We start from the raw sequence: 24,248 nt of genomic DNA on the forward strand, positions 1-24,248 counted from the left end.
AATGAACGTAGACTCTTTGACCTAACCATTTGTAGATAGTAAGTCGTCAATTATGTTTTACGCAATGTGAACATTCACCGGTAATTGACGCCTCTGAACTTCAATCAAATGGTTGAAATATACTTGTTCTTAGCAGTTCTAAGTTTACACTGTGTAAGTAGTCATTGTGTTTTTTGTTAAACAAATATTATTACAGTGAACAGCGCTCCGGATTCACAAAACGAATCTTACGTAAGGTTTAGTGTCAGCCGCACAAACGATGCAATTCAACTGCGGTTACCTGGATCAAAATATCTGAGTCGTTTATATCAAGATATATCAGCCGTTTTTAGATATAGTTTATTAGAAATTATGTATAACCTTAATAATATTTCAGTACAAAAGAAAAAAACTTTGAAGTTGATGAGTTTGGACTTCAAGTTACATCCGATATTTCGTAATATTGGTAGGGCCTCTGCATATCTGTAGAGATTAGCATCTTTGCAACAACTACTAAATATGTATTCAAAAGATATAATAATCCCTTGAACTGTTGTTACTATTCGTGTCATGGTAATGGGGGTCATCATCAGCATTTGAGGCCGCTACTAGCATCCTACTGAATGCTGTTCCTCATATTACGCTAGTTAATGTATTGTATACGGCGAAGTCTTTCAACAGGAAAATGATCCTACTGACAGGTGTAAACGGGATGCATGCTACAGAACTTGCGAGGACAGCATAGGCACCCATGTGTGTCGCCAACGGAACATAGTAAAACTGCTGAATATTGATAGTTGCAACGTCTGAGAATGTTCTGGCTTCAGGTGAAAATGGCTCAGCAGTTGGATCTAGTGACGCGGTACCAGTTTTGAGGTTGTTCTGCGTCAATCAGTATCCATTAGATGTGAATTTTGAATTGCAGTCAGATTATAGATACATTTTCATTAGTACTGATTTGTATGTGTACTACCACTTCATTTCTTACTAAAAAGACGAAAAAAATAAAACGTCAGGTTCACTTACAGTTAAATTTAATGCGGCTGCAGTGAGTGTGGGTTCGTCGACGCCCCTGAGGCATTCGACGAGCGCGGCACTGGGTTCTGATGGGCATCCCACCAGGACAGCAATCTTGCGGGCGTTATCTAGACCGGGCTCTGGACGCGCCCAAGTTGCCAGTGCAACGCCGCTCTCTGAGATAGCCTTGTTGAAGAGACCTGGAGTATAAATAGGAGACTGACTGCATTTTTAATTGTGAAGACATTTTTTGGGCAAGTGCATGAAAAACGGTGGTAAGAAAGGTGGAGGGCGGGAACGGGAGGGGAACGAACAGTGGAAGAAAAAGTTACTCAACAAAGCTTAATAGGCCCTCTAAATAAAATTAGGTGGTTTGCTATACATTCACATGTTAAGTGTTTATAAATAGTGACGGACCGCTAAAGAAATGATTTCTACAAACTGCAAATATTAAAAACTGTTATGTGGTACACTTCTGCCAAAGATACGGCCGCTGTGTTAAATATTCATGCAAAATGATTCTTTTCAGAAGAGTGCAAAGGTTTTTGTTTTTCACATAAATGAAACTACTTGCCCCTGTTATTGTCACAGTTGATTAAAACATTTATCTTGAACTAGGATTGTTAAAATTTAATTACTTCATTGCAACAGCTGTTCTCTACCCATTCACGAAATGAATTATGACCTCAGCACCAGCACGGTGATGGACCTTAGGTACAGAAGAGACTGGAACAGCACATTACGTCCACACGCTAACACCTTTTTATTGGTCTTTTTCACTGACGCACATGTACATTACCTTGAGGGGTGAGGTACACGTTCGACGGGCGTTTCATAGGACGTGGAGGACGCATAAATTAGCCAGCCCGTTCTCCTGATCTTACACCTCTGGACTTCTTTCTGTGGGGTACGTTAAAGGAGAATGTGTACCGTGATGTGCCTACAACCCCAGAGGATATGAAGCAACGTATTGTGGCAGCCTGCGGCGACATCACACCAGATGGTCTGCGGCGTGTACGACATTCATTACGCCAGAGATTGCAATTGTGTGCAGCAAATGATGGCCACCACATTGAACATCTATTGGCCTGACATGTCGGGACACACTCTATTCCACTCCGTAATTGAAAACGGAACCCACGTGTGTACGTGTACCTCACCCCTCATGGTAATGTACATGTGCGTCAGTGAAAAAGACCAATAAAAAGGTGTTAGCATGTGGACGTAATGTACTGTTCCAGTCTCTTCTGTACCTAAGGTCCATCACCGTTCCCTTTGGATCCCTACGTAATTCGATGCTCTCCGATACACACGATCGAACAGCGGAGGAGTGGTACTCAAGCGTCAACTTTAGGTTACAATATCTCCGGATGTAATTAACATTTTACAATGCAACAAACGGCACTGATTACGTATTTGTTTATATGTTCAGATGTGCTAACAAAACTAACGGGGTTCCATTTAAAAAAACGTAGGTTTGTGTTAAAAACATACTTCCGTGCATTTTTTTATGGTTTGTATTAACCAATTACACTAGCCCCTCTCCTCACGTTCGGTCTGTGGAATCGATTCGTCAGTATTTGATGTGGTTTACGAAATATATCCAGCGGTAACGTTAGGTGACTCACCCTGTATAACCAGTTTTAAATCCTAATTCAGCGCTGTCTAATATTACGTTCCCACTTTCTCACAAGTTAAAACTCGTAGATCATCGTTTGCTTCATTGTGTTTGGCTCTGTTGGTGAACAGTTTCATTTGGGCTTCTGTGAGCAGCAAAGATAATTAAAACTTACGAACTCGCCGAAGTTCTTGAGGCGCAATAATTTCCGGTTTAGCTGTATTGAAATGAGATTGTTGAATGGAGACATATATTCCTTACTGCCAGAATGTAGCACAAACGTTAATTACTATCCAGTTTCTTTGTTGTTATTACTGTTACTATCCACGAGGATGTACACATGGAAGAAGCCTGGAGCTACTGACAGGTTTCAGATAGATTATATAATGGTAAGACAGAGATTTGGGAACCAGTTTTAAATTGTATGACATTTCCAGGGGCAGATGTGAACTCTGACCACAATCTATCGTTTATGAACTGTAGATTGAAACTAAAGAAACTGCAAAAAGGTGGGAATTTAAGGAGATGGGAGCTGAATAAACTGACTAAACCAGAGGTTGTACAGAGTTTCAGGGAGAGCATAAGGGAACAATTGACAGGAATGGGGGAAACAAATACAGTAGAATATGAATGGGTAGCTTTGAGAGATGGAAGAGTGAAGGCAGTAGAGGATCAAGTAGGTAAAATGACGAGGGCCAGTAGGAATCCTTGGGTAACAGAAGAAATATTGAATTTAATTGATGAAAGGAGAAAATATAAAAATGCAGTAAATGAAGCAGGTAAAAAGGAATACAAACGTCTCAAAAATGAGATCGACAGGAAGTGCAAAATGGCTAAGCAGGGATGGCTAGAGGACAAATGTAAGGATGTAGAAGCTTATCTCACTAGGGGTAAGATAGATACTGCCTACAGGAAAATTAAAGAGACCCTTAGAGAAAAGAGAAACACTTGTATGAATATGAAGAGCTCAAATGGAAACCCAGTGTTAAGCAAAGAAGGGAAAGCAGAGAGGTGGAAGGAGTATATAGAGGGTCTATACAAGAGCTATGTACTTGAGGACAATATTATGGAAATGGAAGAGGATGTAGATGAAGATGAAATGGGAGATATGATAGTACGTGAAGAGTTTGACGTAGCACTGAAAGACCTGAGTCGAAACAAGGCCCTAGGAGTAGACAACATTCCATTAGAACTACTGACAGCCTTGGGAGAGCCATTCCTGACGAAACTTTACCATCCGGTGAGCAAAATTTATGAGACAGGCGTAATACCCTAAGACTTCAAGAAGAATATAATAATTCCAATCCCAAAGAAAGCAGGTGTTGACAGATGTGAAAATTACCGAACTATTAGTTTAATAAGTCACAGCTGCAAAATACTGACACGAATTCTTTACAGATGAATGGAATAGCTGGTAGAAGCCGACCTTGGGGAAGATCAGTTTGGATTCTGTAGAAATCTTGGAACACGTGAGGCAATACTGACCCTACGACTTATTTTAGAAGCTAGATTAAGGAAAGGCAAACCTACCTTTGTAGCATTTGTAGGCCTAGAGAAAGCTTTTGACAATGTTGACTGGAATTCTCTCTTTCAATTTCTGAAGGTGGCAGGGGTAAAATACAGGGCGCGAAAGGCTATTTACAATTCGTACAGAAACCAGATGGCAGTTATAAGATTCGAGGGACATGAAAGGGAAGCGGTGGTTGGGAAGGGAGTAAGACAGGGTTGTAGCCTCTCCCCGATCTTATTCAGTCTGTATACAGGGAAAACAGTGAAGGAAAAAAAGAAAAATTCGGAGTAGGTATTAAAATCGATGGAGAAAAAAATAAAAACTTTGAGGTTCGCCGATGACATTGTAATTCTGTCAGGCCTTGGAAGAGCAGTTGAACGGAATGGATAGTGTCTTGAAAGCAGGATATAAGATGAACATCAACAAAAGCAAAACGCGTATAATAGAATGTTGTCGAATTAAATCGGATGATGCTGCGGGAATTAGATTACGAAATGAGACGCTTAAAGTAGTAAATGAGTTTTGCTATTTGGGCAGAAAAATAACTGATGATGGTCGAAGTAGAGAGGATATAAAATGTAGACGGATATGGGAAGGAAAGCGTTTCTGAAGAAGAGAAATTTGTTAACATAGAGTATAGATTTAAGTGTTAGGAAGTCGTTTCTGAAAGTATTTGTGTGGAGTGTATCCACGTATGGAAGTGAAACATGGACGATAAATAGTTTGGACAAGAAGAGAATAGAATGTTTCGAAATGTAGTGCTACAGAAGAATGCTGTAGATTAGATGGGTAGATCACATAACTAATGAGGAGGTATTGAATAGGACTGGGGAGAAGAGAAGTTTGTGGCACAACGTGACTAGAAGAAGGGATCGGTTGGTAGGACATGTTCTGAGGCATAAGGGATCACCAATTTTGTATTGGAGGGTAGCGTGGGGGGTAAATGAATACACTAAGCAGATTAAGAAGGATGTAGGTTGCAGTAGGTACTGGGAGATGAAGCTTGCACAGGATAGAGTAGCATGGAGAGCTGCATCAAACCAGTCTCAGGACTGAAGACCACAACAACAACAACATCCACAAGGACGTGCCGAAAAGTAATGCCTCCGATTTTTAATGTGAAAATTTTAAAAGTTCTTTTAAAAAAATTAGACAAACATTATTAATATTCTGCATCCGTATTCGAAATTCCTACATATCTGAAGCCGCTAGAGGGCTTCAAAATGTAAGGTGTAATCAGCGGGGTGTGACGTAACTATGTCGGTGCGTGAGAAACAGCGTGCAACAGTCGAATTTCGAATTCCAAAGAATTCATCTACGGCGGAGCTCCCTATCCCTCTGCATGCAAAGTCAGATCACACTCTAGCTCTGCACATCTGCAACAATCTGACGCTTAAAATCCAATGTTATCTATCAGCCTCCATACAGTTCCGACTTGGCTCCATCCAATATTCATCTATTCCCGAAACTTAAAGAATGCCTTCGAGGAGCTCACTATGATAGTGATGAAGCAGTGCAAGCAGAAGTGAGGTTGTGGATCCACCACTAAAGACAGACATTCTACAGTGACAGTATCAACAAACTGATCTTTCGTAGGGAGAAATGTGTTAGTCGCATGCTGACTGTTTGGAAATGAATATGTAGACATGAAGGATAAAGATGTAGCACGCTAATAACATTCGTTTATTTAAGCCACCTGAATAATAGATTCTAAAGCAAAAAAAAAAGAAAGAAAAAAGAACAGCCGACGATCCCGCGAAAGAATTATCCGAATGTGACGCAAATCGGTAGATGCATACACGTACACAAACAAATGGCTAGTATTTCATAAAAATTGAATGATTTATTCAAGAGAAAGAGCTTCACAAACTGAGCAAGTCAATACTCGTTCGTCCACCTCTGGCCATTACGAAAACACTTATTCTGCTTGGTACTGATTCACGAAGTTCGATGCCCTCATGAGCGATATCGTGCCAAATCCTGTACAACTGGGTGTTAAATCGTTAAATTCCCGAGCTGGTTGGAGGGCTCTGTGCATAATGCTCCAATAGGGGAAAGATTCGGTGACGTTGCTGGTGAAGTTAGGCTTTGGCAAGCACGAAGATAAACAGTAGAAACTCTTCCCGTGTGGGGGCTGTAATCGTCTTGCTGAAATGTAAGCCCATGATGGCGTGTCATGAGGGGCAACAAAACGGCGCGTAGAATATGGTCGACATCTCGCTGTGTTGCAAGGGTGCCGCGGATGTTAACCGAAGGGGTCCTGCTATGGAAAGAAATAGCATCCCAGACCATCACTCCTGCTTGTAGGAATGTATAGTGCGGGAGAGTCAGGTTGATATCCCACCACTGTCCAGGGCGTCTCCAGACATCGCGGCTCTTTCGAAGCGTGACTCAACACTGAAGGCGGTTTGAAGTGAATGAGATTCTAGTCTGGAGACGCCCTGTACAGCAGTGGGATCCCAACCAGGTGTCATTTCGTTTCATAGAAGCACCCCTTTTGTTGATACTCTCGGGTCCGTTATAGTACAGCGTTACTTTGACTATATTCTGCGACCCGGTTTGTTGCCCGTCATGCAGGCAATCATGGCCTTATATTTCAGCAGGATAATCTCCACCAGCACAGCGCGAGAATTTCTACTGCTTGTCTTCGTGCTTACCAAACCATACCCTGGCCAGTAACGTCGCCGGATCCCTCCTCCAATGAGAATGTTTGGAGCATCATGGTCAGGACCTTCAAACAATCTCGGTATTTTGACGATATTACTCGCCGTTTGGACAGGATATGATTCGATATCCTTTAGAAGGACATTTAACAAGTCTATGACTCAATGCTAAGCCGAATAACTGCTTGCATAGGGTTCAGAGAAGGGCCAGTGCGTTATTGGCTTGCTCAGTATGCGTAGCTCTTGCTCTTGAACAAACCATAGAAAAATTTTAATGATTTGTTTGTTTGTTGATGTACTTTTTTGTCTTTGATGTATTTTATTTGGCAGACCATAGTTCGTATTTGTAATTACTTCTGTCTGTGACAGATGGGAAGGCCACCAGAGTTCCTCAGTTGTTGTGGGGTGGCTGGTTAAATTCGTTGTTTGATTTCCGTATTTAGGTCAGTCTATTCGCCTGGGTCCTAATATCTATTGTCCATCACACAACAAGGGCAAGTATACTTACTGTGGAGGTATCCTTAAAATAGTCGTAAACGAGTTACCTATAGTCTGCATTCCAATTGTGTAAACCTTAGCTGAATATATACTCTACTTTGATACTGTGAGGTAGCGAGAACCTAACTACTGGGGTCACGTAGACAATATCTCACGAAATAACCGATATTGGCAAATTTCCTTTGCACAACGTGCAATAGATACTGACAATCCAGCAAAATCGTTTCCTTTCCTCGGTACACAGCACAATTAATAATCAAAATCTTATTCATAGTTTTGCATACTCTGTCTCTATTAAACGCCAGCCGGAGGAGTCAAAGACAGTTTAGCCCGCCTTAAAAGTGGAGTGTTTCGATGTTCCACTCGCCACAAGGATTTCAGTAGGAACGGCATGCAAAAAGTCGTTACACTGAAATGAACATTTGTCTAATGTTCACACGAAATTGCTGCTGGGCTACTTAAAAATATCTAAGGCCGCGTTGCGGACGGCAAACGAAACGTTTTCCGCCAGCCCTGACACGTCACCACTATACTCATAAAGCTGTGTTCACAGCGCGTGTAAACAGAGGGGACTCAGTTGGTTGCTCTGCTTTTTTCACTGATCGTTTCCTCAAGACGCCACTGCCTCAAGAGTTTAATGTGTTTGCTGTATAATTGTAACCGATTCTGAGGGCACCGGAGCAGATGAGATGTGTCTACAGTATTTGTACCTAGCGGATAAAGTAGTCCAGAAGATCCAGGTCGTGCTCCTTCAGTTACAAAGATAGGGAAAGGAGGCATTTTTCTGCTGGGTAGCAGGGCACATGGATGTTACGGGGAGACATATCACGATAATCCGATAGTTCAGTGCACTATCCACCCACATGCTATCACATCACTTTTGATGAACAGAGACATGTATACATGGGAAGAAGAGTTGTTGGCAGTAACCGATAATAAGCCGCTTCTTGTAAAGCAAAAACTCGGCCAAGGCGTACTTCCTTTCGTTTACGCGGTCGGAATGAGGTCTTTCTCACTTGTCATCGCATACTACAGTGCGCACAAAATGCCGTGGCCGCTAGATGCGCAGTCGGCTGGCGAAGCGTGGGGAGAGCGGCAGTGGTGTGAGGTTCGCTCTCAGGGCTGTAGGGGAAAGTGCCGTTCTAAAATGCGGCCTACGGTCACAATTTTCGTAAATATTAAGTGGGGTCTTCCACTCTCACACTTTAATGGTGACCATTAGGAAAGATCTACTGTCACCTCTGCTTTCGTCAGTATCTAAAAGAATACCGCCGAAAATGCAGCGATCTATTTTCGCCTGGCTTGTTGACCAATTGTAACTGTTAGAGAAGCGTCATGAGTGGCGGGTTTTAACTAAAACCTACAAATGTCTCGTAGTATTGTAAAAATTTGCTTCCTTTACCAAAACACAACGGAGTTTACACTGTCTCACTTCACAAACTTGGGGAAGGAATTCTAAAACAGTGATTTGTTAATTGAGGAACTGAGGAAAAAAGTCAGTAGCTTATGAAAAATTACATCCTCTGTACAAAAAAACTAGTGATGTCTTCAAATATGTTGTTCCAAAGCCCATAGCATTTCTCGATCCACCAGCTATCGATGACCCTTAAAAATTACATTCTTTCACCGAAAAATCTGTAGTTATTCGACTAACACGATAGATAATAAAGTTTTACATAATAACGGTATGTTAAAATACTCTCCTCTTTGCTTGCTATCATTTGCCAAAATCCCATTTCGATATCTGAAAACATTTATGAAATATGAGGAATGTTTTGGATATTTCACTATGGCTTTATCGCTAGCGCTGCGCTATCACAAATGACTGTACTACATTGGATGAATTTTCTCGAGATTGGTGAAAGATAGATACCTCTACTAACGTCTACAGAAAAATTCAATATCTTACGTAAATTTCATAAGCAACAACTTATTATGTAATATGCACAAAACGCAAAATCATAGCGACTTCTGTTTTTCATTTCAAACTTTTCCGAATTTCACGCAGTATCTCATTTTCACATAAATATCACAATAACTACGACCATTAAGGATACAGGGTACTTAATAGTGGAAAAACAGAATTTTTTATGAATCTATTAAATTATATAGTCTTTCCTGATTACATTTATGTATATATATTATAGGGTTCCAAATGAAAAATGACCTATTTATGCCAAATTTTAAAGTTACGGTCATGTATGCCACCACGCCCTCTTTATTTCTGTCACAGAAACCATTATTATTTCGAAAAGAGCTGTGATCTTTCTGTTTCCAGCGATTATGCGTATGATACGTTGTATATGTTGGTAACAGTGCAGGTTTCCAGTGTCTGTAAATGATTATCTTTCCTAGTATTTACTTTTGTTTCGCTAAAGCAGTTTGTTCATGTATTACTGAATGTTTGTTGGCCAAGTGCTACATATATTTGTGGAAGTGTATATCCCTAAGTGTGCAATAAATACGGACTATGCCACGCATCAAAAAATTCAATAAAAGGAAATTACGTGGTAACCAGTTCACAAAAAATCAAGCCACACTGTTGAAAGTAATCTATGTATCAGTTCTTACGGGAAGAAACTCCTACATGGCACGCCTCCTACTGCTTCAAATTTTTTTGTTAACAATGACGCTTTTTGTAGAGGATTTGTTGTTGTTGTTGTGGGCATCTTATCTTCTTTGAGAAAGGAAGTGGCGAAATGTAAATAATGTGGTGGTGTAGGCTGTCTGGAAATAACTGAACAGCAAAGTAGCAGGAAGGGTTTAGCGTCAAAATTAGTTGTACTGTGTAGATCATGCAATAAATCTACTTCAAAAATAACCTCAAACATTCTGCATAATTCATACGATGTGAATTTGAAGTTAGGGCGTGCAATGGGTGCAATAGGAAAAGGAAAAAGGCTGCTCAAACGTTTTGTGGTTTGATGGACCTTCCTAATACTCCCAGTAGGTTCAGCAAACCTACAGCAAACAACAAACGTCTCAAAAATGAGATCGACAGGAAGTGCAAAATGGCTAAGCAGGGATGGCTAGAGGACAAATGTAAGGATGTAGAGGCCTATCTCACTAGGGGTAAGATAGATACCGCCTACAGGAAAATTAAAGAGACCTTTGGAGATAAGAGAACGCCTTGTATGAATATCAAGAGCTCAGATGGAAACCCAATTCTAAGCAAAGAAGGGAAAGCAGAAAGGTGGAAGGAGTATATAGAGGGTCTATACAAGGGCGATGTACTTGAGGACAATATTATGGAAATGGAAGAGGATGTAGATGAAGATGAAATGGGAGATATGATACTGCGTGAAGAGTTTGACAGAGCACTGAAAGACCTGAGTCGAAACAAGGCCCCTGGAGTAGACAATATTCCATTGGAACTACTGACGGCCGTGGGAGAGCCAGTCCTGACAAAACTCTACCATCTGGTGAGTAAGATGTATGAAACAGGCGAAATACCCTCAGACTTCAAGAAGAATATAATAATTCCAATCCCAAAGAAAGCAGGTGTTGACAGATGTGAAAATTACCGAACTATCAGCTTAATAAGTCACAGCTGCAAAATACTAACACGAATTCTTTACAGACGAATGGAAAAACTAGTAGAAGGCAACCTGGGGGAAGATCAGTTTGGATTCCGTAGAAACACTGGAACACGTGAGGCAATACTGACCTTACGACTTATCTTAGAAGAAAGATTAAGGAAAGGCAAACCTACGTTTCTAGCATTTGTAGACTTAGAGAAAGCTTTTGACAATGTTGACTGGAATACTCTCTTTCAAATTCTAAAGGTGGCAGGGGTAAAATACAGGGAGCGAAAGGCTATTTACAATTTGTACAGAAACCAGATGGCAGTTATAAGAGTCGAGGGACATGAAAGGGAAGCAGTGGTTGGGAAGGGAGTAAGACAGGGTTGTAGCCTCTCCCCGATGTTGTTCAATCTGTATATTGAGCAAGCAGTAAAGGAAACAAAAGAAAAATTCGGAGTAGGTATTAAAATTCATGGAGAAGAAATAAAAACTTTGAGGTTCGCCGATGACATTGTAATTCTGTCAGAGACAGCAAAGGACTTGGAAGAGCAGTTGAATGGAATGGACAGTGTCTTGAAAGGAGGATATAAGATGAACATCAACAAAAGCAAAACAAGGATAATGGAATGTAGTCTAATTAAGTCGGGTGATGCTGAGGGAATTAGATTAGGAAATGAGGCACTTAAAGTAGTAAAGGAGTTTTGCTATTTGGGGAGCAAAATAACTGATGATGGTCGAAGTAGAGAGGATATAAAATGTAGGCTGGCAATGGCAAGGAAAGCGTTTCTGAAGAAGAGAAATTTGTTAACATCCAGTATTGATTTAAGTGTCAGGAAGTCATTTCTGAAAGTATTCGTATGGAGTGTAGCCATGTATGGAAGTGAAACATGGACGATAAATAGTTTGGACAAGAAGAGAATAGAAGCTTTCGAAATGTGGTGCTACAGAAGAATGCTGAAGATTAGAGGGGTAGATCACATAACTAATGAGGAAGTATTGAATAGGATTGGGGAGAAGAGAAGTTTGTGGCACAACTTGACCAGAAGAAGGGATCGGTTGGTAGGACATGTTCTGAGGCATCAAGGGATCACCAATTTAGTATTGGAGGGCAGCGTGGAGGGTAAAAATCGTAGAGGGAGACCAAGGGATGAATACACTAAGCAGATTCAGAAGGATGTAGGTTGCAGTAGGTACTGGGAGATGAAGAAGCTTGCACAGGATGGAGTAGCATGGAGAGCTGCATCAAACCAGTCTCAGGACTGAAGACCACAACAACAACAGGTTCAGCAAGTACAAAAAAATACTTTTAGGTGCCTTGACGATTGTGTCTAATGCATCTATGAAACGCGCAATAGAAGAAACTGTAAATGTTAGTGGATCCAGGGGCATTGCTGTTGCACTTGATGGGACATGGCAACGTCGAGGACACCGTTCCTTGAATGGTGTTGTAAGTGCTACTTCTCTGGAGAATGGAAAAGTTGTTGATGTTGGGTGCTTATCTAAGCACTGCCACACCTGCCACGGTAACTCTGAAGGACATATTGAACATCAGTGTTCTAAGAATTGTGATGGTTACAGCGGAGGTATGGAGTGTGATAGAGCTCTGAAAATATTTCAGAAGTTGTTGCCCGTTTATAACGTTAGATATACGAAGTACCTAGGTGATGGGGACTCTAAAGCTTTCAATAAAATTAATGAGTTCAATGTTTATGGTGATACCTTGGTAACAAAACTTTAGTGTTGTGGACATGTGAAAAAGAGGATGGGTGGTAGATTGTGGAAGCTACGAAGAGAAATGAAAGGAAAGTTGCTATCTGATAGAAAATCTGTGTCTGGCCGAGGCAGATTGACAGAAACTGAAATAGACCTACTTCAGAATTATTACGGGCTGGTCGTTAGACGAACTGCACATATGAATGATGTTACAGCAATGAGAAAAGCTGTATGGGTCACCCACTTTCATAAGTTGTCCACGAATGACCACCCTGTTCACGGACTTTGCCCTAAAGGAGCAGATTCTTGGTGTGGTTACCAAAAATGAAAAGAAAATGGTGAAATATACCATTATAAGCATTCATTTCCTAAGCCTGTTATGTATGAAATAAAACCAATTTTTAGAGACCTGAGTGACCCTGTTTTGCTTAGTAAATGTCTTCATGGGTGCAATCAGAATACAAATGAAAGTTTCAACTATTGCATATGGCAAAGATCACCCAAGAATGTTTTTGTAAGACTAAATACATTAAAAGTTGATGTACTAGATGCAGTGATATGTTTAAGTGATGGAGTGATAGGAAGGTTGGAAGTCCTCAGAAATTTAGGCATAAAATGTGGCTCTAACATGAAAGATCAGTTGCTTGCGTGTGACAGACAACGGGTGCATGAAGCTGAAAGATTCGCTCTTCAAGTTACCAAAGAAGCAAGAATTGCTAGAAGAAATTCCAAGAGGAAGCCTGAAGATGAAGAAATGATGCAGGGTGAAGACTATGCTCCAGGAATGTTCTGAGGCGCAGTTTAATTGGAGTCAGATCTTGATTCGCAATTTCCCGCAAGCTGTATTTTTCAGAATTCGGGTACAAATATTTCCTTAAGTTTCTAAAGCATTGCTGTAATTTTTTTCCGTAGCTTGCAGTAGTCAATACTTATACAGCAAACCTCAGCTTTATTGCAGAATCAACTAAATTATAGAAAAAAAAATTATTATCAGGAAAAAATTATAAAAATTAAAATGTAAGATGTGATATTTTTTATCGTTGTAATGTACATAATAGGTGGAATTAAATAAGTCTAGTACCTCAACCATCATGTCATGCACATCTGGTAAAAATTTGGTCTCCTTCAAATGTATAACATACACTCCTGGAAATGGAAAAAAGAACACATTGACACCGGTGTGTCAGACCCACCATACTTGCTCCGGACACTGCGAGAGGGCTGTACAAGCAATGATCACACGCACGGCACAGCGGACACACCAGGAACCGCGGTGTTGGCCGTCGAATGGCGCTAGCTGCGCAGCATTTGTACACCGCCGCCGTCAGTGTCAGCCAGTTTGCCGTGGCATACGGAGCTCCATAGCAGTCTTTAACACTGGTAGCATGCCGCGACAGCGTGGACGTGAACCGTATGTGCAGTTGACGGACTTTGAGCGAGGGCGTATAGTGGGCATGCGGGAGGCCGGGTGGACGTACCGCCGAATTGCTCAACACGTGGGGCGTGAGGTCTCCACAGTACATCGATGTTGTCGCCAGTGGTCGGCGGAAGGTGCACGTGCCCGTCGACCTGGGACCGGACCGCAGCGACGCACGGATGCACGCCAAGACCGTAGGATCCTACGCAGTGCCGTAGGGGACCGCACCGCCACTTCCCAGTAAATTAGGGACACTGTTGCTCCTGGGGTATCGGCGAGGACCATTCGCAACCGTCTCCATGAAGCTGGGCTACGGTCCCGCACACCGTTAGGCCATCTTCCGCTCACGCCCCAACATCGTGCAGCCCGCCTCCAGTGGTGTCGCGACAGGCGTGAATGGAGGGACGAATGGAGACGTGTCGTCTTCAGCGATGAGAGTCGCTTCTGCCTTGGTGCCAATGATGGTCGTATGCGTGTTTGGCGCCGTGCAGGTGAGCGCCACAATCAGGACTGCATACGACCGAGGCACACAGGGCCAACACCCGGCATCATGGTGTGGGGAGCGATCTCCTACACTGGCCGTACACCACTGGTGATCGTCGAGGGGACACTGAATAGTGCACGGTACATCCAAACCGTCATCGAACCCATCGTTCTACCATTCCTAGACCGGCAAGGGAACTTGCTGTTCCAACAGGACAATGCACGTCCGCATGTATCCCGTGCCACCCAACGTGCTCTAGAAGGTGTAAGTCAACTACCCTGGCCAGCAAGATCTCCGGATCTGTCCCCCATTGAGCATGTTTGGGACTGGATGAAGCGTCGTCTCACGCGGTCTGCACGTCCAGCACGAACGCTGGTCCAACTGAGGCGCCAGGTGGAAATGGCATGGCAAGCCGTTCCACAGGACTACATCCAGCATCTCTACGATCGTCTCCATGGGAGAATAGCAGCCTGCATTGCTGCGAAAGGTGGATATACACTGTACTAGTGCCGACATTGTGCATGCTCTGTTGCCTGTGTCTATGTGCCTGTGGTTCTGTCAGTGTGATCATGTGATGTATCTGACCCCAGGAATGTGTCAATAAAGTTTCCCCTTCCTGGGACAATGAATTCACGGTGTTCTTATTTCAATTTCCAGGAGTGTATGATTAAATGATACCTCAATTTGAGAAATCATTTTGGAAAAAAATGCATCAGTTTCTTTGTAATATTTTTAATAACCCTAAGCAGGTCCAAAAATATTCAAAATATTTCTAATTTGTTTATAAAGTGTGCTACATTACCTGATATCAACAAAAATCTGTAAAACATATACATTATAAACAGTGCCTGAAAGAAATAGGTGTTGATTTTTACATAATATTGAGCCAGAAAAGCACCCTGTATCCTTAAAGAAATAATGGGCACATCATCATAAGCTTGACATATAAAGCTATAGTTAAAGCAAAAATTATTTTTGTTTACAAAATAGTTTCTGTAAAATAGTTTGAGAAAGATTGCACTGTGCTCGCCTCGATTTTGTCGTCACTGACCGGCCAAAAGATGGAATGGAAAACACTTATGGGCCTCCCCTCCTCAAGAAACGAATGATCTTGCCTAGCGCTTTGGACGAAAACTGGTCACTGCCATAGGCCACCGTGTCCTGCGCGAGCTTTACACAGCCTTCTGACGCGTGGTTTCGTGCTGTGGCGAGAGGGTCCTCCCATGTGTGCTTGTGGTGTACACATCGCGAGTGAGGTTGGGTGAGCATGTCACTCTGCGGGGCTTACTTCTCCTTATTATATGACGTTTTTAACCGTTTCAGCCACATTCGTTTCCCTAATCTTGGTAAGAGTGGCGATATATATATATATATATATATATATATATATATATATATATATATATATATATATATATATATCACAAAGACACGTTCGAACATGAGGAACGACATTCAATATTTGGCAACAACATTCAAAATAGAGCACGAAGAAAATGTATGTTCGTAGTCTCAGTGCTACGCTAGTGAAATTTCGAAAGAGTGAAATAAAGAAAGTAACTTTAAAACCAGCAAAAAAGTACACTTACAGAGCATTATTTGCAAACCTTGTAAGTAAAAATTTGTAGCATTATTACGTTACACAAAGTCAGGAAGTGAACGTGTTTAATCGGAAAGTACAGCGGATAACACATAAAGCAAGAAGACGTACTCATTATATACCTCTGTTGATGTCTTTCAAAAATAAAGGCAAAATGATCGTCGCATTTTAACATGGTGTTATTCAGTTGTTCCTAGACGAACATATCTGAAAGTTATGAACATGCAACTGAGGACAGCGTAACAACAAAATTAAAAGATTTCCCTGACGTTTGGAAAACTGCCCTAAATTAGAAACTACACAGAAGACTTTGGTTTTATTATTTTAAAAACGAGTCGAGAGATTTCATCATAGCAAATGTCAAATGTATACTCCTTTCAATGAAGTGAGTCATAATGTCAATGAAGTACACAGCGAGCCAATTTTTCGTATTTGTAGAATTCAATCTATGTGATAATTACCTAAAGAACAGAAAAATAATGTCTAAACTTATCAATGAGGGCATTATGATAGACACAAGTAGGTAGCTGCCCCTAAGAGGCAACATACAAGCCTTCTCAAACCAGTAAACGAAACATCAGAAAAAGAGACTAGGAGTTATTCCCTGAACGTTTCGAAAATTACAGTCTGTGAATCACTGTATTCACTTTTCAACGTTAACTTCATGGTACTTACGTTTATCATATCTGGATTTCACAATGCACTATTACTCATCTGTACAGAAAACCTTTAGTTTATAGACTGATTAAGTTTTTAAAATAAATGTTTGCTGAATGAATATCATTAAATTCAGAAAATTTGTTACAACTGCTGATTACCCGCTTTGAAAGTTAACAATGTCTCTATTTTTAAAAAGTAACTCATACTTCTTGAACTTGCCTTTCGATGCAGTAGATAACATATGATAGTGCACACTAGCGGCTCCTGCACTATTACCGAAGATCGTCACATCGTTAGGATTACCACCAAATGCCTCTATATTCTCTTTCACCCACTTCAAGGCTGCCACTTGATCCTTGAGGCCAAAATTTCCTGGACAGTTTTCGTCATCCGTGCTCAAGAAACCTGCAAAAAAGGGTCAACGATTATCCACTTCGAAGGTTTCATACGTACCAAATCTAGAGGAAATGAAACCAACGCTAATTGGGCAACTCACAAACACTGCGTTACCAAGGGTATTACGCTTAATCATAGGAAGAGTTCATGTTGTCTCGAAGAGTTATGGAGGCAGCGACTATCTCTTTGTATAAACAGAAAAGGCTTCACTTAGCCACATGAAGGGGCTAGAATTAAATGTGCATCATTTAGCTACAATATAGCAGGTCAGCAACTGGAAGCAGGTAATTCCATAAATTACCTGGGAGTAGTAATTAGGAGTGATTTAAAATGGAATGACCATATAAAATTAATCGTCGGTAAAGCAGATGCCAGACTGAGATTCATTGGAAGAATCCTAAGGAAATGCAGTCCGAAAACAAAGGAAGTAGGTTACAGTACACTTGTTCGCCCACTGCTTGAATACTACTCACCGGTGTGGGATCCGTACCAGATAGGGTTGATAGAAGAGATAAAGAAGATCCAACGGAGAGCAGCGCGCTTCGTTACAGAATCATTTAGTAATCGCGAAAGCGTTACGCAGATGATAGATACACTCCAGTGGGAGACTCTGCAGGAGGGGCGCTCAGTAGCTCGGTACGGGCTTTTGTTGAAGTTTCGAGAACATACGTTCACCGAAGAGTCAAGCAGTATATTGCTCCCTTCTACGTATATCTCGCGAAGAGACCGCGAGGATAAAACGAGAGAGGTTAGAGCCCACACAGAGGCATACCGACAATCTTTCTTTCCAAGAACAATACGAGACTGGAATAGAAGGGAGAACCGATAGAGGTACTCAAGGTACCCTCCGTCACATACCGTCAGGTGGCTTGCAGAGTATGGATGTGGATGTAGATCATGTTCTTCAGCAGCATCGATAGGGTATATTTGATACTATGGCTTTTCAGCGGCCTTCATGTTACCTAAGTAGGTGCCATTCTTTAATGGATAACAAGAAAAGATAGTTAATTCGTGTCTCCATTGTCAAGTGACAGCAGTGGATGGAATCGCTTACGTCGACCGTCAAATACCCTGTTGAGTGTGACAAAAGCTAGATTGTTTTACTGAAGTTTGTCACATCGCAAAGAGTGGCCATTAGCAATGTGCCGGTTGGCTCTAATTGAAATGCAGCTACTTTCAGAAGTTCAGTGTTGGCTGTAATTGTCGCATGGCAGCGAAACTTGGTAGATATCCCAATGCGTTAATGCGGAAGCGATTTGAGCCGCGGCGTCTTCCTTCTTACAGATCTCCGACCGCGCGCACCAGAGGACTAACAATTTCACGTTGCAGAGAGCGCTTTCCAACGACGGGGGTGCAGCAGTACTACCGCGTGCGCCCGGGGGGTTGTGGTCAGCGGCAGTGTGGTTTGCGGTATCAACTCGTGCTCTGGTCCACTGGGAGTGGTGCGCTGTATAGGGGGCGGGTTTGGTCACGTTGGCCGTTAGCATTTGGTACGAGGCCTGTCGACACGGTGGTTCTCCAACGATTGTCCTGAGTGCTCATTATTGTAAGTGATCTTGGCCCTGGGTGTTCCTCGAGCATCAAAATTAATTTCATTTGTGCGTTCAAGTCATTTTCCTGTCACCTGAGGATTCAGCCTGTATGAACTAACATACGGATTGTCTTGTATTTTGGATACTATCATTCGTTAGGTGCTATGGACTTGGCATGATGGAATTACCGTGTTGTCCGTCGTCCAAGTGAAGCTTGGAGCTGCTTAAGCAAGTTAGACGGTCTAAGTCAGCACAAGGCTGTATTGGCGATGTTTGGGTTTGTTTACTGTCACGGTATCTTCCCGCCCGGTGCCGGGCACAATCAGAGGGCTGCAATGCCCGAGATGTGGTTCTAGTAATTGTGTTGTTGATCAGTATGCTCAGCAGTAAATCTGACAGGGTAAAAAATGATTAGTAACTCCTTCTTCGGGAACTGTCGACCTTTCCGGAAGTAGTGCCTGCTTCGGGAATTCTTTCATGACTCAACACCCGATTACGGGAGATTGTGAAAGGGGTAGCGCTCTCGCTTCCCACGCCCGGGTTCCCAGGTTCGATTCCCGGCGGGGTCAGGGATTTTCTCTGCCTCGTGATGACTGGGTGTTGTGTGATGTCCTTAGGTTAATTAGGTTTATGTAGTTCTAAGTTCTAGGGGACTGATGACCATAGATATTAAGTCCCATAGTGCTCAGAGCCATTTGAACACTTTTTTTTAATTTTTTTTTTTTGTGAAAGGAGCTCGTGGTGCCGCAACTTAGACGTTCCCTCAGTGTGTTCCAGTCTCACGGCTGTTGTGACAAACGCAGAGGGCACCGAGCCTGTTGGCCCCCTTAGTTCGATTGTGGACCAGCCACCTGCGTGCATCGGCTTCCGACGTTTTCTTCGCCAAACCTGCCGTCTACTGCACTTCCCAAGCTGCAGAGAATAAAGTTATATAACCTTGTCACCGGCATCTGTCGCAATAATTGTAATACTTTTGATCTATTTCCCTTATTAATGTAAGTTGAAGAGTTTCACTCTATTGCATTAATGTTTTCATGACCGTAGACGGCCGTTGCCCAGGTTGTTACATTTCCTTAAATTTTATTATCTGGTGCTACCCAGGTTGAAGTTTGTGAAGAGCCGTGATTTACCCTTTCCTAATTTGCTACATTTTTTTAAAGATTTTGCTACCTGACACTGGCCAATTTTGTTTAATGAAAGTTGCTCTTTTCTCTCTCTCTATTTATCGCTTTTTTTAGATGTAGAGACAGTATGTTAATGGTGGGCTGCATTTATAAGTAATTGTCCTTATTACCCATAATTTTCTTGGTTTCATATTAGTTGGGACCCTCTTTGTAGATTTTAATTGTCGTATGAGATTCAACAAGGCCAGCTAGTTCTCTTCATCAGAATAATTACGCCTCATGTTTGCATTCATTGGTTTTTTCCTCCTTTTTCTTAACGTTTAAAGTCAAAGTTAGAGTAAATTCAGTTATTTCTTGTTCAAGTTTTATTTAAGTGCCCTCTGAGCTTGTTTCTACACTCCTGGAAATTGAAATAAGAACACCGTGAATTCATTGTCCCAGGAAGGGGAAACTTTATTGACACATTCCTGGGGTCAGATACATCACATGATCACACTGACAGACCCACAGGCACATAGACACTGGCAACAGAGCATGCACAATGTCGGCACTAGTACAGTGTATATCCACCTTTCGCAGCAATGCAGGCTGCTATTCTCCCATGGAGACGATCGTAGAGATGCGGGATGTAGTCCTGTGGAACGGCTTGCCATGCCATTTCCACCTGGCGCCTCAGTTGGACCAGCGTTCGTGTTGGACGTGCAGACCGCGTGAGACGACGCTTCATCCAGTCCCAAACATGCTCAATGGGGGACAGATCCGGAGATCTTGCTGTCCAGGGTAGTTGACTTACACCTTCTAGAGCACGTTGGGTGGCACGGGATACATGCGGACGTGCATTGTCCTGTTGGAACAGCAAGTTCCCTTGCCGGTCTAGGAATGGTAGAACGATGGGTTCGATGACGGTTTGGATGTACCGTGCACTATTCAGTGTCCCCTCGACGATCACCAGTGGTGTACGGCCAGTGTAGGAGATCTCTCCCCACACCATGATGCCGGGTGTTGGCCCTGTGTGCCTCGGTCGTATGCAGTCCTGATTGTGGCGCTCACCTGCACGGCGCCAAACACGCATACGACCATCATTGGCACCAAGGCAGAAGCGACTCTCATCGCTGAAGACGACACGTCTCCATTCGTCCCTCCATTCACGCCTGTCGCGATACCACTGGAGGCGGGCTGCACGATGTTGGGGCGTGAGCGGAAGACGGCCTAACGGTGTGCGGGACCGTAGCCCAGCTTCATGGAGACGGTTGCGAATGGTCCTCGCCGATACCCCAGGAGCAACAGTGTCCCTAATTTGCTGGGAAGTGGCGGTGCGGTCCCCTACGGCACTGCGTAGGATCCTACGGTCTTGGCGTGCATCCGTGCGTCGCTGCGGTCCGGTCCCAGGTCGACGGGCACGTGCACCTTCCGCCGACCACTGGCGACAACATCGATGTACTGTGGAGACCTCACGCCCCACGTGTTGAGCAATTCGGCGGTACGTCCACCCGGCCTCCCGCATGCCCACTATACGCCCTCGCTCAAAGTCCGTCAACTGCACATACGGTTCACGTCCACGCTGTCGCGGCATGCTACCAGTGTTAAAGACTGCGATGGAGCTCCGTATGCCACGGCAAACTGGCTGACACTGACGGGGGCGGTGCACAAATGTTGCGCAGCTAGCGCCATTCGACGGCCAACACCGCGGTTCCTGGTGTGTCCGCTGTGCCGTGCGTGTGATCATTGCTTGTACAGCCCTCTCGCAGTGTCCGGAGCAAGTATGGTGGGTCTGACACACCGGTGTCAATGTGTTCTTTTTTCCATATCCAGGAGTGCAAATTGTAAAAGAATTTTTTTTATTCAATCTATTTTAAATTTATCAAGCTGCAATAGGCGATGGTTATATACAGAAAATTTTCCTATTGTGAAAAATAATTGGATGTTTGGACTCTAATGTTTCATAGTAAATGTTTTAAAAATGATGAATGATGTTTACCTGATCTGCGGTTCAGTCATTCCATGTAATTTATCCTGTGCACCCAGACGCCATTTGACGATTTACACTGGAAAAAAATTAGTTGCAGTATTGGCCACCATGCGCAAATCCGACTCTGTGAATGCAGGAAAGACGTATAGAATTGTTTCCACATATAATGGATTAGGAACGGGGTGTGGGCAGATAAGTTGAAGTAAGTGACGAAAGCGCAATGTTGATTTTATTTTAACTGTCACGTACATAATTCGCACAAGTCGAGCACAGGAGACTTCAACGAGATGATTTACAGCTACAAATGTGCACTTGGTGACCAAAATTGGAACTTTTTTTTCCAGTGTAAATCAGTTCTGCCTTAACGCATTAGCATATCTACCAAGTTTCGCTGTCATACTGGATCTCTGCAGGTTAATTATAGGCACCCAGTGTTTTAGAAGCCTTGAGATATTCCCTATCGGCCGGCCGGGGTGGCCGAGCGGTTCTTGGCCCTACAGTCTGGAACCGCGCGACCGCTACGGTCGCAGGTTCGAATCCTGCCTCGGGCATGGATGTGTGTGATGCTCTTAGGTTAGTTAGGTTTAAGTTGTTCTAAGTTCTAGGGGACTGATGACCACTGCAGTTGAGTCCCATAGTGCTCAGAGCCATTTGAACCATATTCCCTGTCGATTGCAGATTTTATTTGTCCTGTCCTCTTGTCTATTTTGGACTGTCTCTGAAATAAAGTGAAAAAGTTATGACCACCAACTAAACAGTATAATGGAACATATTTGGAACCATAACACCACAAGACATGTGAGATGCGTCTAGCCATGCATGTGTTTACCTGTCCATCATGGCTGACGCATCGCCGTGAAATGCTCGTGTAGTGACTCACTATCGCAGGTGCAGCTAAAAGGTTCTCAGTGTTATACTGACGTCACATGGCTATGTAAATAAGAGACAGGTCTATCTCTTGGAAATCGTGATGTGCCATAGAAATAGTTAACAGTCACTTTTGTAGGAGCTTTCGTGACGTCTCAGCTTGTCTCCATGGAAATTTTTGTCCCAACAGAACCTGTTTACGAAAATAGTCCAGAACAACGCCGAATGCATTCCTCCTGATGGTCCTAACGTGGCACCCCGTCCATAACGTGTTACCCTTCCTGCAAATCGTTAAGTCCTGCCTTCAACAGACATCTGCGAAACACAAACGTTCTCACCACTATGTAGAGGCTCCTACGTCCCAGCACAAAGGATGTCTTGCCAATGACTGGAGCATTCTGATCGGCTCTTACTGAATTCACCCGTCAAATTACTGATGGTGCCGGTGTGGAAGCACTGCCCGCCTTTTTCCATCTGCAGACGAGACTTTCAGTGGCAAACTATTTTGTACAGACCGCCATACTGCACTGACAGTTACAACCAGCAAAAACGATCTATAGATCGTCATATACGGAAAGACACTTGCTCAATTACATTGCTCAGACACTGAGTACGGAAGCTTGAATATTTCAGAGTGAAACTGATCTCTACGTACCATATCGATGCAGTAAACACGTAATTCGTTTCCTGCGCCATACAAAATCGCTCCTTTTGCACCATACATATAGCTATCGACCGTCAGACACTCGTACATATTCCGCGAAGAGAGACAGCATAAGCACATGCACCGTATATACTCCTCGCAGCATTAGGTATTTCCCGCGATGTCGGACAGTCATTCACCACAGCCGAGGATCACAAGTCATCCAATTCCGATGCATGACTAGAGGTCCCTCAAAGGACTGAATTCACTCTCCAAACTGTTGTACAAAGTTGGGATCTTTCCCCTCGCCACAAAGGCGCAACTGTTTCTGGCCCCAACCTGCTTGCTTCCTTTCTACATACATCTCCAGACTCTAGGACTACAAGAACACATGTATTTTCACATGTTTTACCAGAATATTATACCATTTACGTGGTACTTCTCGATATCAGGCAGACAGCAATATCGCTTGCATAGCAGTATCGCTCACACAGTATAATTCAGAAGACTTTTTTTGGGTTATCAGTCTTTTGACTGGTTTGATGCGGCCCGCCATGAATTCCTCTCCTGTGCTAACCTCTTCATCTCAGAGTAGCACTTGCAGTCTACGTCCTCTATTATTTGCTGGATGTTTCATCTACTTTGTGACCATAGATCCTGATATTGAGTTTCTCGCTGTTCCCATTTCTACTACTTCTCATTACCTTTGCCTTTCTTCGATGTACTCCCAATCCATACCTCGTACTCATTAGACTGTTCATTCCATTCAGCAGATCATGTAATTCTTCTTCTCTGTCAATCAGGATAGCAATGTCATCAGCGAATAGTGTCATTGATATTCTTTGACCTTCAATTTTAATTCCACTCCTGAACCTTTCTTTTATTTACATCATTACTTTCTCGATCTACAGATATAGACTCGAAATTATTTCTCTAGAACCTCGAATTTAGCGAGATGGAGCGTGCTGTGAACACCTGAGTAACTAGAAACTCATCTGCGGAGATCTTTAAGTGAAACCTCGAAAAAATAGAGG

At 42.8% G+C, this 24,248-nt stretch overlaps 1 protein-coding gene across 1 annotated transcript in view; it reads right to left on the bottom strand.

The window, feature by feature from the left end:
* LOC124606315 (juvenile hormone esterase-like) overlaps nucleotides 1–24,248 on the bottom strand; it is a 129,399-nt gene that overhangs the window by 64,277 nt on the left and 40,874 nt on the right. Inside the window, exons 4-5 of the mRNA XM_047138298.1 lie at nucleotides 16,903–17,088; nucleotides 1,006–1,196 (exon numbers count right to left, since the gene is read on the bottom strand). Coding sequence (XP_046994254.1) covers nucleotides 1,006–1,196; nucleotides 16,903–17,088 — 377 coding nt within the window. The remainder of the gene's footprint in view (nucleotides 1–1,005; nucleotides 1,197–16,902; nucleotides 17,089–24,248) is intronic.

Source organism: Schistocerca americana, chromosome 3 (assembly GCF_021461395.2).
Source record: "Schistocerca americana isolate TAMUIC-IGC-003095 chromosome 3, iqSchAmer2.1, whole genome shotgun sequence".
NCBI classification, from domain to species: Eukaryota; Metazoa; Arthropoda; class Insecta; order Orthoptera; family Acrididae; genus Schistocerca; species Schistocerca americana.